The sequence below is a fragment of the Rhyacophila brunnea genome, unplaced genomic scaffold, assembly GCF_057557595.1.
Source record: "Rhyacophila brunnea isolate RB1 unplaced genomic scaffold, BYU_Rbru_1.0 scaffold_12, whole genome shotgun sequence".
In the NCBI taxonomy this organism is placed as follows: domain Eukaryota; kingdom Metazoa; phylum Arthropoda; class Insecta; order Trichoptera; family Rhyacophilidae; genus Rhyacophila; species Rhyacophila brunnea.
Window position 1 is genome coordinate 13,021,840 of NW_028232774.1, and position 17,992 is coordinate 13,039,831.

The 17,992-nt window shown below is 34.7% G+C and overlaps 1 protein-coding gene across 2 annotated transcripts in view; it reads right to left on the reverse strand.

Annotated features, from left to right (window-relative positions):
- LOC147077788 (uncharacterized) overlaps positions 1-12,113 on the reverse strand; it is a 66,779-nt gene extending 54,666 nt beyond the window's left edge. For both annotated transcript variants that reach the window (XM_085960824.1, XM_085960823.1), the window contains exon 1: positions 11,999-12,113. In XM_085960824.1, the coding sequence (XP_085816950.1) occupies positions 11,999-12,018 (20 nt within the window). In that variant the 5' untranslated portion in view covers positions 12,019-12,113. The remainder of the gene's footprint in view (positions 1-11,998) is intronic.
- Between the last annotated feature and the right edge of the window lie 5,879 nt (positions 12,114-17,992).

Below are 17,992 nucleotides of genomic sequence, written 5' to 3' on the forward strand. Positions count from 1 at the left end.
TATGGCAGAACAACGTTTGCCGGGTCAGCTAGTGTTTTCATAAAATTCTCCGTGACAATTTAAATTTCAAAAAATATACTATGTGTATCGCCCTTGCATAAGTTTAGTTCACGTTACGTAAGTGAAACTAAATAGCGCTATAGTGCGACCGTAAACAAAAAAGCCTCGTCCCAGAAAAGCTCACGCATCTTATTACTCACAAAAATTGAGCCAGATATCCAGTGTTCAGTTCGCAGCACCAGCCTCAGGGATCTCATTAATAATTTAATTAATTAAATGTAATTTCATCAGGGCTTACAAATAAACGAGGCAAAAACTAAATACATGCCTGTCTATGTCACACCACGATAAGGCGCACCAAAGCTAGATATCGGTGCATACAAGTTTGATACGGTCGACAGTTTCATATAATTACTTTGGTTGTCTTGTAACTCGACATAATGATATTACAGAAGAAATCAACACGAGAATCATGTCTGCGAATAAATGCTTCTTTGGCCTGTTAAGACATTTTAAGTCCCGCATACTATCTCGCCGAACTAAATGCACTCTTTACAAGACACTTGTAAAGCCAGTGCTCACCTACGCATCGGACACCTGGACATTAACTATGCGAAATGAACGAGCCCTGAACATTTTTGAAAGAAAAATTCTCCGCCGTATATATGGACCGATCAGGGACGGCACCAATTGGAGGAGAAGATATAATGCTGAGCTCTACGGGCTATACGAAGATTGCAGCGCAGTTCAATCAATTAAGATTGGGAGACTGCGATGGCTAGGCCATGTGCACCGTATGAATGACAATGAAACGGGCAAAGAAAGTGATGTCCAGCAATCCAATAGGGCGTAAAAGAAGAGGTAGGCGCAAGATTCGCTGGTTGGATGGAGCTGCCAGTGACTGCCGTATTCTGGGGGTACCGAATTGGAAAGCGGCCACACTGGATAGGGACAGGTGGAGGGAGCTGTTGGAGGCCAAGACCCACACAGGGTTGTCGCACCCCTGATGATGATGGTGAATTTCATCAAACTTCATGCTTCTATGTAACGCAAAATATATACAAAAAATAGATTTAACTACTGTAAGTTGTTTTATAAAGATTTATTCTGTAACACTTAGCGAAAGTCTGACATAAGATATTTGGTAATTAATTATTATTATATGCTTTAACTAGCTGTAACTCTATTTGTCTGTACGCCCACGGTGGCCGCGCGGCATAAGCGTTGGACTATAAAGCCGTGGGTCCCAGGTTCGAATCCTGGGTCTGGCAAGTACACATACTGTTTTTCAATTTGTGTGTGTCAGGGTATGGACCTAATAGGTTGAGCAAGTAACTGACATCCATTTCTCGTAAAAAACAAAATCTGTCAATACAAATCTCCACTCTGTGGAGGCCCATATGATCCTATCAGGATCGGACATGGTCGAAAAAAAAAACTCTATAAATTTTATAAAGTAAAGTTACTTCCCTACTTTATAAATCGGTGGGCGGTTAGAAAATTTTACTACTAACAGAGATACAAAAGTGGGTGGTAGGTATAAAAAGGTTGACTACTCCTGATAATCTGGACTCTAGATTATCTTCTGAATAACCGACTTTTAGCATGTGGAGTTGATTTATACGTAATATCTTCCATTTTACCCATCATCGTTCACAAAAAGTCGGTCCTGTGTTGAGAAATCATTCATCATAAACACACCAATTAGAAAAAAATATCGGTGCCGAGCGGGACTCGGAACCGCATCCATCGAATTTCCGTCAATGTGCTTTACCAAATTAGACACATGCACCACACCATACATTAATGACGATTTTTTCAATATTTTTTCTGTTGGGTATGTTCCTGAGGTCTTTCCAAATTACGTATGTTCAATAAAGAATGCTACAGTCTTGAGTCATGCGAATTATTCATTTACTCAAAAAATAGTTTAAGAAAAATCGACAATAAGAAAATGAGAATCTCAAGAAATATTTTTTTTGAAATTTTGAGAATTAGAAAATTGCTGGGTACTAGGAAAACATAATATGTGAAATTAAATACCAAAGGGAATTTGAAACGGAAAAAGAATACCGCAGAATTTGATTTGAAATGGAAACCGTTCAATATCCTGAGGACAAAAATCAGTTGACTGAACCTCAATAACTGGCATAATATCTACTGAAGATTAGACTAGGTCAGGGGTCGGCAAACTCTTGGACCAAAGGAGCCAAATTGAGTGGCACAACTGAAAAAAAAATTCGAGAGCCATACGTATAGTTTTGTAAATATGATTTATTTAAATAAATTAATTACATTTTGTAATTATTGTTTATTTATTAAGTGAAGAAAATTTTCCGAATAAAACTAACGTACCCACCTAAATATATGTTTTTAATTGTTGAAATTATAAATAAGTATAATGTTTGCAGAATATGAATTACTTACAATTTTCATGCATTCCTTAAAACTATTGTGAACAATGACTTTCCTTGCATTTCTTTGGAGAGCTTCTGTATGTTTGGTAATTTATGCAACTTGTAGTTTTCAATTTCTAGCGCGACTCCAAATTCTCATCGGTTGTTTGTCTCTTCTTCTCTAAATGCTATCTACTCACCTATAATTTGTGAAAACCACCAATAAAATTGTATTTCAAAAGTGCTCGTGTCAATATCAAATGGAGAAAAATTTAATTTGTCGACTTTTGCGATGGGCGGATTTAAAACAACAATAATCATACCTTTTTGCATCAATCATCACGGAGGGAAATTTAGGCTCGCGATAATGTCATTATATAATACCTATAAGTAATAAGTGTACAAATCAATGCCAAAAATAAAAATTGTGAATTTTGCAAAAGTTTATGTAAAAATTGTGAATTGGGAATTTGGCAAAGAGCCGCAACCCAATACCCAAAGAGCCGCAGTTTGCCGACCTTTGGGCTAGGTAAAAGCTCTCAGTGCTGCAGGCAAATAAACTTAATTTCAATTTAATATTATACTTACTATAAAAAATAATGTTATTCACTTTTCGTCCTATATGATGCCCATAAGCATTGAATTGTATACCTATCCCCACGATGGATGTTACTGCTGTGTACATATAAATAATGTGTTATTTTCAATCGTTCAAATAGTTATGTAATGGCATAGGTATAAGCTATATGTAATATTATATCCGCAGACTCAGAAGATGTATAGAAAGGCAAAACCCAAATTGGAACAGCTGGAACGCATGTTTTTATTGTTCTATATCTATAAGATGGATCGCTTGTCTTGATAACTTCACAATTCGAAGCAATGATCCGGTGCGCTCTGGTCCATTTCGACCGCTTGTTTACATATATTATAAAGTATGGCCGTATTATAATATGTTCGCGAATACATTCCTAGCAGATATGTGCATAAGTGAGCGAAGTATGTGTATGTATTCGATTCCGAGATTAATGAGCTTTATTGAACAAGCCACGCAAGACAATATAAAGTTTAGTTCGTACTTTAACCCATACTTTATTGTTTTAACTGAAGATGTTTAATGTATAAGCAAATAATATATTATGGAATTGGTATCTTAAATTAAAATTTACAGTGTTTGTTAATACCAAGTAAGTATAATTAATAAGTTATCTTATTGTCGTTCTGAAAATGAATTCATAGCCCGAAATAGTTGTCAACATAAACTCAAATCATTTAATTAACAAACGAAATTGTTTTAAAGCCATTATAATGGAGTTTTATTACGTCAACTCAAATTCTATTTATAATAAAATATGTTAAATTTGCTTCCAGGAGCATTATGAGATTTTAATATAGAAATAGCCAAAGGAAATTTCAGTTAGACGTTCGTACTATTTTTGTATGAAATGAAAATTATATCGATGTTATTTTTAACTTGGAAAATAAATCCTTAACCTAAATAGATATATTCATACTCGTACTATTCGATGTACAGAAGCGATTAGTCAGTTCAATTCCATTAATTATGGGAAAATGAAATGCATATTATCTTACTTAGCGTTGTGAAATTAGATCTTAGGCACCCGTTCGTTTCGATTTTCTGTCAATCGATAATCGTCGTCATTGTTGTTATGAAATTTTCGGTACCGATTCAACAAAATATTGCAAATTTGTTTATAATAACTCCTGTACACATGCGTGAATTTACTGCCAGCAATAGTATGTAAATTAAACTATCCTGACATTAATTATTGAATATCTTCTTCTTCTTCCACGGCGCTTCATCCCGGGGTGGGATTTGGCCTCCTCCACAACCGCTCTCCACTCACTCCGGTCTCTCGCCACACTTCTCCAGTTACCGGGTCTTCCTATATGAAGCCAGTCCACTTCTACGGCGTCAGCCCATCTCCCTCTTGGACGGCCTCTGGGTCTTTTCCGTTGGGGTAGCCACTTCGTCATGATCCTTGGCGCTCTAACTTCAGGTATTCTCTCCACATGTCCCGCCGATCGTAGTCTTACAGTACCTTGTGATTGTTTGCTGTTCAATCAGCTCTTCCAATTCGTGGTTCATTTTTATTCTGTAGTTCCCATTTTCCAACGTGGGTCCAAAGATTTTTCGGAGTATTTTGCGCTCGAAGACAGCTAATTTGTTTTCCTCGTTTTGAGTTAAGCACCAAGTCTCACAGCCGTAAGTGACCACTGACCTTATAATTGTTTTATATATATTATTGAATATACATAATTTGAAAACAACTCATGCATATTAGAAAAAAAATCATTTTGTAGAAAAAAATACGACACCCGATGGGACTTAAACCTGTATCTGCTGGATTTGCGCCAGTATGCTTTTCCAATTAAGCTACACGCATCTTATTAAACTGTAAACGGTTTTAGTATATTAAATTATTGTGTAAGTATACGCATGAGATGTTTTGAAATTATGTATATTCAGTAGGTACCTACATAAAATGTTACATTCTCAAATTTTGAATTATTCGTTGAATAAACGTTACATTATTGTTTGAACACAAAAATGCCGATTGCCGCGTCGATATCATTTTTCTAGTGTCAGCGAGGTGGGTTTGTTGTTTTTGCGCGCATGTTTTGGTAGTTCGTATAGTTTACAATCGCGTAAAAATTTAAAAACCGCTATTTTTATCCATACATGCAATTTTGCAGCTTGCACAACAATAAGTGTTTTACGTTTGCATTTTATTTTTATGGTCACTACAATGGACGCTAAACCAAGAGATGTCACGGAGACTTAAAGCTTTCGAGATGTGGCTGTATAAGCGCATCCTCAAAATTTTTTGGACTGACCGGGTGACAAATGTTGAAGTTCTCAATCGAATGGGGAAGGACCAAGAAGTTCTACGTAGTATCAAAACCAGCAAACTACAGTACCTCGGCCACATTATGAGAGGACAAAAATACAGCATTCCCTAACTTATCATTCAAGGAAAGATCAATGGGAAGCGTAGCAAAGGACGGCGCCGCATTTCGTGGCTTAAAAACCTCCGTGATCGGTACGAGTGCAGCTCCATTGAACTGTTCCAGGTAGCAGACGACAAAGATAAGATCGCCTTGATGGTGGCTGACCTCCGCTAGGGGATGGCATAATAAGAAGAACAATGTCTTGCCTGCAGTAAAACCATGCATCTGTAAATGGGCTATTATTTTAGGATTTATAAAAATAGTGTCCCGGCCTTAGACTATAGTGACTATACTGTCCCGGCACTATTTTATTGAGCACTACACCGCTGGTTATGATGACAAAATGCGTTTTCTCATTATACAGTCTGTAGGCAGTTAGATATTTTAATTAATTAAGTGAATATAGCCGTTACAAAATTATAAGCATTCTCAACAGTTGAAACAGAACTAGAGGCGTTATAATTAACAATTAACATACAAAGAAAGTGTATGCAATTAAAATTCGTTAATGCCAATATGTATAAATAAAAACGATGACAGCTATCGTCGCTTTTTTCTATTGAGAAGCTTACAGATGTCTCTTTAAATTATGTTTTATTGCCAGTCGCTGACTGAGGTACACACAATTCGTCAGGAACTCTCTAAATGAGGATTGCAATCCATCTATAAGGTTATAGACATCTGACAAAAACCTGTAAGAATCGCCCTTACTTTATACTTACCTATATATACCTTATACTTACCTATATACCTTTATACCTATATACAATTTTTATTTATTTAAAAATATCGCATATAATTTAATTATTTTCAATTAAAATAACAATAAAATTGATGTAGACAATTAAACGCACTTTGGAAATTGATTATTGTTACAATCAATTACATTAATATGGACAAATCATCTGGAAAAGAAAATGACACTCACTTTATTGTCCGGTCTGCCGAATGGCATAATCTGTTCTAACGCCATTACAATAAAGGTGATATTGCTATAAATTTCTGATGCTTTTTGTTGGGTCTGCCGAATGGTTCGGTTCGAACGGGTTCGCTCAAATGAACATTGACATTAGAAACACTGCTCTAACGCCATTACAATAAAGGTCATATTGCTATAAATTCCCGATGCGTGATATCGCATAATGGAAATTGCGTGACATCTACCTATACATGCGAATGCGCGAATTTACTTGCTAGCTACTGTATTGAGTGCGTCGTCCATTAATAATGTTAATAATGTCATTGGTTACAATGCATAGTACTAGATTTTTTCCCGTCTATTTTATATGCTTTTATCGGTTTATTATGACGGAATGATTCAGGCATACCCGCATAGTAAAATTATGTTTAAAAAAATCATATTATAGGTAATATGTCAATAATCAGTCGCGCACACAACGGGGGTTCTCGGGTCTGGGCCCCCCTAGGAACTACAAAAATCAAAATATTTGGACGAATGGGGTATTATTTCTTATTCTTTATCTGTGTATCGTGATCGAGATGATTTGAATGTCGAGCTACTTCAACAGGTTGGCCCCACTCATCTCGGCATTCTACGGCACGGAAGGCCTATCCCAGTATAATAACAATGGCAATCATGAATTGGTGCAATATCCAATGTCTAAAATAGAAGACGGCGCGAATGACACAAACGATTCTAATAATTATGACTATTAGGGCACGTGTAATCGATAACCACTTGTGGATACGATACGCTACTCGTAGGTGAGCACCCGTTATTAAAGCTGCACCCCAGACGTAGATATATCGCTAAACTCAAAGTAAATAGTATCTAAGTATGGGGAATGTACCCAAAAATGTGCAGGCTCCGCGGTTGGAGCGGCGACAAGCTATACGTTGTAGGCAGGGTAAATGCGAAAGTTAGTGGGATATTTTGGGGAAATAACAATAGGGAAAAATGCATTTGATGTTTCATATAATAACGAATGTTTAAATCTTAATTGGACAAAAAGTAGTTAACCTATTATAAAATATAATAAGCATGTATTTAAACTCTAATGAAAGTTTTCCTACAAGTGATTTTAGCTTCAATAACTATGCACCTACAACATACCTACAATGTTTTCCTACAGAGAGGTTCTTACCACTAAAATAATATAACCACAAAGTAAATTATTTGATTAATTATTTGTATTTAAATGAAACACAATTTTATAGTACGTATTCCACTTTTTAATTAAATTCTGTACCGGTTTCGTCCTCTTCAAGGGGACATACCGGACCCGGAAATTTCCGTGATTAATTTTTATTCCTTTTAATACCGGACCCGGAAATTTTCGGTTTTTTTCCGGGCCGTAATTAATCTAATATTTTCAGCCATTTGTTGACTTTTTCGAAAAACTTTTGATGCAGTCAAGTAAGCAAAGATTCAAACCACTCTTCTGCATCGTTTGTTAGTAGATACTACCACTATCGACTGGAAAACTTGCCGGTATTGATTGAGTGCTTGGTTTTGGATAACTGCTTCTGAGACATGTTTCACAGCAAGTATAGGGTCCCGTAATATACCCGATGAACTAGTGTGGTTTGATGGGACCATCAACTTCAACATATTATTATTATAAATAAAATTTGTCAAAGACTTCGGATGAACTTTCGTTGCGTTTAGCTTCCAAGATATTTGGTATTTTTCTATAATCTAAGTTGGTTCATAATATAACTTGGTTCCATAATAATAACTAATAACTAATAGGTACATCCAATTATAATTGAATTTACTGTCACTATGAGTATATCTTCTTGAATATGTTATGATGACATAAGTTACTTGATCACCACTGTAACAAAATATACCACCGTCCAGCGCACACAATATTGCTGACATTAATTTCTTGCAAGTATGCGTACGCGAACAATTTACAGAGCTTTGTAAATGAGAAAGACCTTTGGCGCAGTGGTACAATTTAATTTTCTAATAAATTGACCAACGGACATGTTTAATTTGGCATGACATTTTTTTAAAGTTTTTTTTTACAATTGAAGGAGTTCTGTATAATATCGTCTCTATTCTGGCAGAACACACTAACTGAAGAATACTAGTTTTGAGTAATTTGACTTTGAAGTTGTTAAAATGTTTGAAAAAATGGTCTATCATGTGAGTTTATTAAGTAATCGTAAAAAGAATGACTTTAAAATAAAGACTGTTTATTTATTAAGAAGGTTTCCAGACGGTAAAGTTTGAAATTAGGAACATTTTGGTATAACTAACTTAATATGTCATTTTTTCGAATTAGTGTCTTCTGCCAGAACAGTGACGATATTATGTTTTTTTTTAATAACTGATTAAACACAATTTCTAACAAGGAGGTTTCTACCAGTTCTGAATAATTTATTTATTTATTTCTTTATTTATTTAAGAAACAAAACATTGTGGACATAACATATCTAAATTAGAGACGTTTGAAAACAAAAAAAAAAAACGTACAATTTTATATTTATAGAAAAATAAAATTTCGATTACAAAATACATAGCACGTCACCGAAAATGTCGACGTCTTTGGGGAGCGCATTGACTAGTCTTGCACCCCTCGCTAATGGTGCCTGATAGGCTTGACACAAAGAAACGGTTCCGATCCAGAATAAACATGGCTGCGACCACGTAGGTAATTGACAGGCGCATGTAAATTCAAATTCCCTATGACACCAGGATTTGAAACCATCCCGTGCGATAACGGGCAAAAATGTTTCAAGAGCAGAAGAGACCTACGAAATTCAAGAGAATGAAAAGTTAAAATCCCTTGTAGAAAGGCAGTCGGAAAATAATCATTTGACGAATTATCGAAAGGAAAATAGTTAAATGTCTTATAAAGGCATCGAAGAAATTTCTTCTGGCACCGATTATCATAATACTACAGAAAGTAAGTCCAAACCTAAGTATCATAGTCAGAGCTGTTGTCCAGCACCACAATACTATTGCTTGGGATCATCATTCAGTTAAATTGTCATCAAATAGGTATTCAGTAATGATTATCTTGTATAGAGGTAGGTAAGTTTTTCAGATATATGGGCCGAATCACTACCATTATACTGTACGTTAAATGCTCCCTCACAACGACATACAGTCGAGGGTGCCGAACACATAACAGATTAATAAATAGAATTCAGATAGGCTATTTCCCAATACACTACATTTTGACGGATGGTTTTGAATGTGTGAGTGTCCTACGAAAATGAACCATACATTGTAGACGTGCAATAGTGTTTGTTGCAACCTTCGAATACACCAATATAGAATGAGCGTCAGTGCATAAAACGAGAGCAGTTGTGAGAACTAAAGAGAAGCGTATTCTTTACACGCGTTTAAGCCTATCCCATATTATTCCACACTGGAGATCGGTTGTCTCTTTCTCCACACTCGTTAGGTATTTCAGTTCCTATTATTTCTTAGTTTCCTGGTGCCAAATAACGGAAATTAATTGTAGTGCCATCTATTTCGCTGGAATTTTCGTTGCAAACGTCGAATACCATCCGATATACAGTTCTCCGTAATTGCAATATTTCAATATATTATTTTCGTTTTTATTTAACTATTAAGAAATACTTTCCAAATTGAATTACATATTATATTAAAATAAATCTGCCATGATAATTATTTATTTATAAAAAAATATATGTAGTTCCTAACAATTGAAAATAATAATGAAAACCGGCGAACTATAGGGTTTCATTCGAACCTAGGTTCCCACCACCACCCGTCATATATGTACAGCCGTGAATATGCACGGCCGCCTTCCATAACGCTATAAATGTGTCTGAAAGAAGAGATTTTAAGTGCTCACTCCATTCCGAGACGCAGCCACACGGTATTGATGCTGCAACCATGCACCGTAGTGCTTAAAGAAGGAAGTTGAGAAAGGGGAAGAAAATTGAACTGGCTCTGCTGTCCGCTGACGTTACGCGCCCTATGTATCCACATACTGAGTGTCACGAGTTGAAATGGATGAGTCTACAGAGGAGTCGGGACTATCCCGCTCCCCATACGATGCTGCAAATTTCTCGAATGCCGCAAATCGGAATGCGCTAATCGGCACCTCGACCTGCAAAAGCGAAGGGTGTAGGTTGAATGTAGTAATTATAAACGGTTTAACACAATTAATATTGGTTAATTTTTGAACTAAATAATAATGGCAAAGTGCAGTATTATTGGCTACTTATCGACTTTCTATACTCCGTGCAAATTGGAAAATAAATTTCATAGCAGTAGTGTCAATTTCTCTGCAAATGAACCTGCAATGCATAGTCACTAATTGTAGTTAACTTAATCAGTACCTACCCCAGTGGTCTTTTTTTCTTCATACATTTAAACTCCATCTCTATAGAAGAAGGTTTTGTTCAACATCTTCGGCAGATACAGATTTGCAACAATATATTGTTAATGATGTAGATTTTCTTAAATCATTTTATTCGTTATAAATAAATCCAATCAACTTTGGAAAACCAATATTGATTCAATTTTGAATACAATTTTCAATGTTGGTTTCATGCTTTTTAAAACACGTTTAGTTTGTGTCTTCCTTGTTTGAACTTTATGACTGATTTGAAGGTAGGTACTCTTTCGAAATTTAAAATATGCGATAAGTCACTAATGTTGTCGCACAAATTTAATATATTTTACACTTTAAATCTCGGATAGTGAAAACAGGCTTTTTTTAAATTTTGGAACTTCCTGACGATGCGAGGAAAACCGCCATTGGTCTCACTTAGTATGTATTTGAAAAATAAATAACACATAAAATGACAAAATTAAAACCCTAATTGCTCCTCACTCCTCACAATTTTTCTATTAAAATTCCCATCCCATCTACTCAATCAATAATTTTATCAACCATCCCTTTTCTTATTCAAATAGTTTCCTTTTTACCCCACCACGCACTGAAATGCGAGTTAAAAATTTAAAGGGGCCCCGAAAAAGTTCAAACCAGTCACACAATTATTAATATAATTATACCAAATTCTTAAAAGTATACGTAAGTATATCTCACAAATTGGGAATAACAATCCCTGCAACGAACTACAAATGGGTTTACCCACAGAAACGATTAATAAGATATAAATGTAAAAGGCATCGTCACGGACCATGGTTTTGAAGCAAGGTACTTTATGACGGTCATGCTATAAAATCTAAGTAAAACGAAACGCGCCGACTTTCCTCAAATATTGAATGTGCGTTACACTTACGTGACAAACTTATGATATAGACGTAGCTATTGAAAATGAGATATTCTTTAACACGTGCCCTATATTGTGCCACATTCGAGATCCGTATTCTGTAATACCACACCCAGTGGGGTAAGCCACTTTCTATTAAAGTTGTGTTCCTTGGACTTACCTATATCATAACCGATAAAACAGATATGTACGTACTTGTACACAAAAAACTAAATCATTAAATAAATTATAATGTGTCATATTTAATAATTTTATTCTTATTTTTAGTTACAGGGTGTGATTCTGGGAAAGATGTGCATTGGTATTTTTAATAGGAACGTTGTATTTGGAATTTAGCCCTCCCCTTTGACACGTCCTTAAACCTGCCACTGTGAACTTTATATAGGTTGCTAATAAGATTTAGGAACATACTAATTTATTATTATCTGTAACACACTTACCTAGATATAATATTCTCCATCCTTAGACTCCAAACAATTATTGATTCCACAATCAACACTTATCCACTCTTAGTTCTTTTCAAACCACTATCCATTTGAGAATAGACCACGTTTCTGAGCAAAATGAAACATTTAACACTTAACACGATATTATAATATATTCATTAAACGAAACATGCTAAAAAATATATGACGCCTAATTTTATTGCAAAATTTAGCTTGAAATTATTTTGTGATAACTTTACTGTTAATCATAAAAGTTTTATCTCTGTTTTACTGACAAAAATTAATTAAATATTACTAGTCCCCTTAATAATTCCAAAATATATAAAATTGAAATCAATCAATGTAAATGTTTGGCTTTCGTGAAAATCTAAAAAATCTTCTATTAATCAAAATTGTGAATCCGTGTCTTTGTTACATATTGTTATCATTTTCATTTAACTATTGGTATACTTATCAATACTGACAAAATTTCTACTAATGATACAATATCAATATTAAATACCTAATTTTAAAAAAAGTTAGTGTGTATTGACATTTGATTGATTATATTTAAAAACATAATTATCAACATAAGTAATTAATTATATTTTTCTGCAATAATATTAATTGATTCGCAATTATAATAATAATAGCAGGTATTATGAACTTGTAGAAATGATTGCAACAGATTTAGTAATGATTTTGATAAATCACCGTTGGATTTAAATATTGGAGAGGCTAAAAAAATATGTGAAACCTCTTCCAGAGATCGCGAGATACTAAAACTGAAAATAGAATTGTAAAAATTACAATGAACTGCTTTTGTAATGACAATCGGTGCCTATCTATATTATTAGGCGCCATGATAGCATTGTATATATTATTATCATTTAGATAGGTATACATACATACTACGTAGAGAGAAAGATTCTCGTTCGTGGTCGCCAAGCTAAGATGCTGTTCTAAAGAGACTCGCGATGTTAAATATTTCGCATCCCCAATAGTATAAAATCATGGTCTTAAAATAGAGAAGAATATGCGATGGGTCGCAATAATATGCTATACTTATATTTTATAATAATCAGGGATGGCGAACCTATGGCACGCGAATGATTTATGTTGAAGAAAAAAATAGATATATAATTTAGTCACACATAATAATATTATAGCGCTGATCTCATCAGGCGGCGGTGTAAGCCTTATCGCGAACCTCTGATTTTGATCGATTTACAATCATTTTACAATGCTTGAGACCACTGTAGCGAGAGGATGCCTCATCTGAACTGAGAAATTTTGGCGTCAATTTGTGCGTAAAGAACCAAACCAAGTAGGTATTATAGTAATAATACTCAATGACTCAATTGCTTATATTTTTTGAACCTTTTTAATAGAATTCTTATAACTATTTTTTCATTTTTTTCCTGCTCGAACTACTCGAAAAACTGCTCGACACGTCAGAATGTCAAACAATTATATTTGGGAAATTTTGGCACGTGTACGTAAAAAGGTTCGCCATCCCTGATATAATATATACTCACATACGTGATTCACGTTCAACCATTAACATCGCATCTGCCAAAGCTACATTAATTATTGTTACTTTGCAATGTGGTGCTTGATAATTTGTAAGAAATTCATTTTTAACAAAAAATATAGTTCGATTCGATTTTTGCATCCGCTGACGTAATGCACACATAGGCCCGTCCCAGGGGACACGACAGCCCCTTTGCAAAGTCCAAAAAGACAATTTCCACCAGTGTCGCCATCTTTTTCTATGCTGATTATAGTACAAAGACGTAAAAATTATAGTATTTCTGAAAAATATATAGTACAGGAACATTTTTCGTCTTAAATACTTAAATCCTTTAAAATTATAGTATTTTGGTATATTTGGCGTAAAATTATAGTATTTTACATTTTTCGTGGAAATAAATTTATAGTATTGTACTATAATTATAGTACGGTTGGTATCACTGACTTCTTACCTCGATTTAAAAGAAAACTCATGTAAATTTCAAGAACAGATATTCAATTTATTTCCTTGTACTAATAAATTCAAATAATTAATGAAATTGTGGTATTGTGAAGTGTAATTGAAAACTAAAATAAGCATATCGGATGGTACGGAGGGAGTGGTGATGAAAATAATCTTAGTCGATATACCTACGCTGAAATCGCTTATTTCAAAATATGCAATAAATAATTATTATTTACTATAATGATCGAGCTTCAAATATTGGGATCATACCTAAATAAGATTTCATAATATTGGTAACTAAAAAGGATTTCAGGTTATACACATTTATATTTTTATAAAAATCGATGTTTAAAATAAATAAATATAAAAATATTAAAACTATGAATTAGTTAAAAATCTCTTAGCTACAACATAGAAAACTTAAAAACTAAATTTTAGTAATAAATATGACCATAAAATATAAATGTAATTAAGTATAAGATGGGGTCCTGCGACAAATTCACATTTTTTACAATAAATTGTTGGATTAAAATAAAAAATAATCAAAAATTATCAAAAAATGTCTCAAATTACAAGCTTCGTATTTTTTCCGCTAGGTGCCTCTGGTAGATAAAGACATCACTTTAATGCAATCAACATTTTCTGTGTAGGTTATCATTAATTTATAATGTTCTCATTTTTCTTCGCGTCATCAATGTACGAGTAAATCAGTAACTCCAATACCATTACAATAAATAGATAGGTACCTTTCTTTTCTCGAGATAATTAAATGTATCACAGCTCAAGGCCACCATCGACTACGTTCTTTCTACAATACTTTGGTTAATTTAAAAAATGGTTGCGATGTCTTTGAATGAATATAGTATATTATTATAAACTCTATTAAAGAGAGTGTATTTTTATCAATACTCAAAAATCTTTTTTATAATAATTTATTATTCTATAGTCATGTAAGTATATAGTTTTTATTAATTTCCTTATATTTAACAAACATTTCCATGTGTAATATATTGTAAGAACAGATTTTTAATATATATGTTTATATAAAATTTTCAAGGTTTTGTTGTGTTTTTTATTACTAATAAATGAATATTATGATGTATATTAAAAGCCTTAAGGCTATACTTCAGCTGGGGCACAGTCTAAAACGATCGTGACTACGCGACGTGCAGATTGTGCAAAAGACGCGTGCAGAACAAAACATAATTTATCATAAAAATTCAACATGCGTCCATTTAATGTTATGTTTATTTTTCAATTAGTAATAATAATATATTCATTGACATGTTTTCTTTTTTAAGTAAACGGGTAAAGTTTTTTAATCATCTTTACACGATTTAAGAATTAATTCCCCCGACGCCATCACAAAACAAATTGACGTGTTCACAGCTCGATTTTCGCTCTCCGATTGGCAGCCAGTCCGAAATTTCGTCGCACCTATAGTTGAAAATTATTTGCCGTTTCACTGAAGTATGCTCTTAAATTTTCGTGGCCCTACTTCTGCACGCTTTTTGGTACCGGTTAATCCGCCCCTGGAGCCTAAAAGAGTCTTATCCTGGCCTGCATTGTTTTCAAACTAATCAGATTTCATCTTTCTAGTGGCCGTTAGGTACCATCAATCATATATAGTGTTTATTACAGCAGAGCTACGGCATGCGGCATATTCTGGGAAAATGCCGAGACTGGAAAGCGACAGGGATTTTTCGAGATGACACAATATTATGTTGAATCGAAAACGAAGAATGTAGAAAAAATTATAAAATTATACTAATTATATTGAACAAAGCCTTATTATATTATAAAGATAAAATCTAAACATATTATGAAAATGAAGCAAATAAAGGACCCCTAGTCTACTAATTTCCAGGGGTCGAAATGGACCTGAGCGGATCGGAACACAGCTTCGGTTAGTGAAATCTTCAAAACAATCGCTCCGTTTCGTAGAAAAATTATAAATTGCTTAGATCTCGTTCTTGAAAGTTATGAAGAAATTATATTTGATTACGAAACGCATGAAAAATAAATAACAAAATATGTAATCTAACACTTTTAATATTTTCGGAAAATTATCGAGCGCTCCGGTTAATAACATTTTTCATTTCGAGCGCTGCGTAATTTTCATATAAACTCTTAAAGAGGTGAAGAAAGTAATAAATTGTTTGTTGAATAATAAATAGCACTTAGTACAAACTGACACTTGGTTTACTATAAAAGTTTTGTTATAAAATAAAGTATTTAACATCTTTGTAATTATTTTTTTTAACTATTGTATCCAACTCTGCCCAGAGCACATAAATGCACACCGGTATTTAGGAAGATTTGGCATTATTTGTCTCCATTAGTTCCTGGGTGTTCTCTATGACATCGTAATAAATTGATAATACAATAACAATGACGTGATGGTTAATGGCTATTGCAGATGATTCGATATACGTAGAGCAGGGACCCTGAAACCGATGGCAGTTTCGTTTCTACAGCAACGCCGGTCGGAATTTGGGCCATCCGACAATTAATATTATTGGATCGATAAATCATTTGAGATTATTTATCGATTGAGCCCCCAATGCCAACTCACTTGTCGTGACGGATCGTTTTAAATGGCGCTGCCCGCTGTTAACTTTGTGTTTGACCCTTATTGGCAAAGAAAATAGCATAAAACATGGTTGAAAACATTATAGCGCCTGCACACGTGCATGGATTTACTGGCAGCAATAGTGCGTATTTTAAACTATCGTGACAATAACTGTTTACACATAAAAGTGCTGACTGTCTCTCAAATCTCATTCTTCAAGAGACGCGATGTTGTCATTTTATAGTACTATTTGACAGATCGTAAACATCGACGCTTGTTGTCTGACGATGCTGCTTTACGGTAGCGAATCATAGTACCTTACGAAGGCTCAGAGCAACTTATATAAGCGTATACTGAGCTTCGAAAACAGCTGTTTGCGACGAATACTGGGTGTGCGTGGTATGACTATAAGGGCAACGAGGAGATAAGAGATCGCACCAAGCAGCCTCTCATCACGCTGAGAGTGAAGATGCGACGTTGGACCTAGCTCGGCCATGTGTTGCGGTTGCCAGGAGAGAATTTCACCCTGGCTTGCCTGTTCTTCAAGCCAACCGGATTCTGGCGTCCTGTAGAGTCGCTAAATACTATCTGTAGAGTATATACGGCGGAGCTACGGGATGCTGGTTTGACTTGTAACGATGCAAGAAGACTGGCGAGCAACAGCGATTCTTCGAGGCGCCTCGTGGTATCCATATGCTCCAACTAAGGGGCGGATATGGCCGAAGAAGTAAAATCGGTTAACCTCAAAATGAGTCTCTCTTCGGTGTAGTTCTTTTTTTGCCGACAGGTTCGCCACTATGGTCCTACTGCGCAGGGGCAGATCGAAAAAATCTTAACTGTCGCATGAAAATTCAGAACCTTCCTAACTTTTTTGATTCATACATGCAATCTTGCAACTGCAGGATAAAGCCGCATTTAAACCAAGTAAGCGAATGTTTGTTCTTCCCCCACCCCAGCAAAATTCTCTCACTTTTTGTTGAGAGTGCATAAGAATTTCGCTGGAGTGGGGGAAGAACAAACATTCGCTTGCTTGGTCTAAATGCGGCTTAATATAATAAGTTTACACGTACATATTCTTCTTATGGCCACGATAATACTAACTTACTGTCAGCAGTAAATCCATGCACGTATAAAGGGGTTATCATTGTAGTATTACACGTATCGGTGTACGGTCCCGTCAAATATTCAGAATGTCCTGAAACTGCTGGCTTAAAAAAATTATGGATGTAGATGTATAAGCACATGTGGCAGTGGCGAAATAAAAATTCGTGGTGGTATCCAACAAGGAAGTAGAAGCTATTTTCAAAGAAATCTTACAAAACGAATCGGCACACACTATTATAGTTAGTGGTAAGGGGATGCTTTCTATCCCCTGCTCATACACATTAATGGGTCGATGACATTCAGCTACTTTACAAGCTACTTGTTGGCGAATTTACAATCTGCTTGTAAACTCACC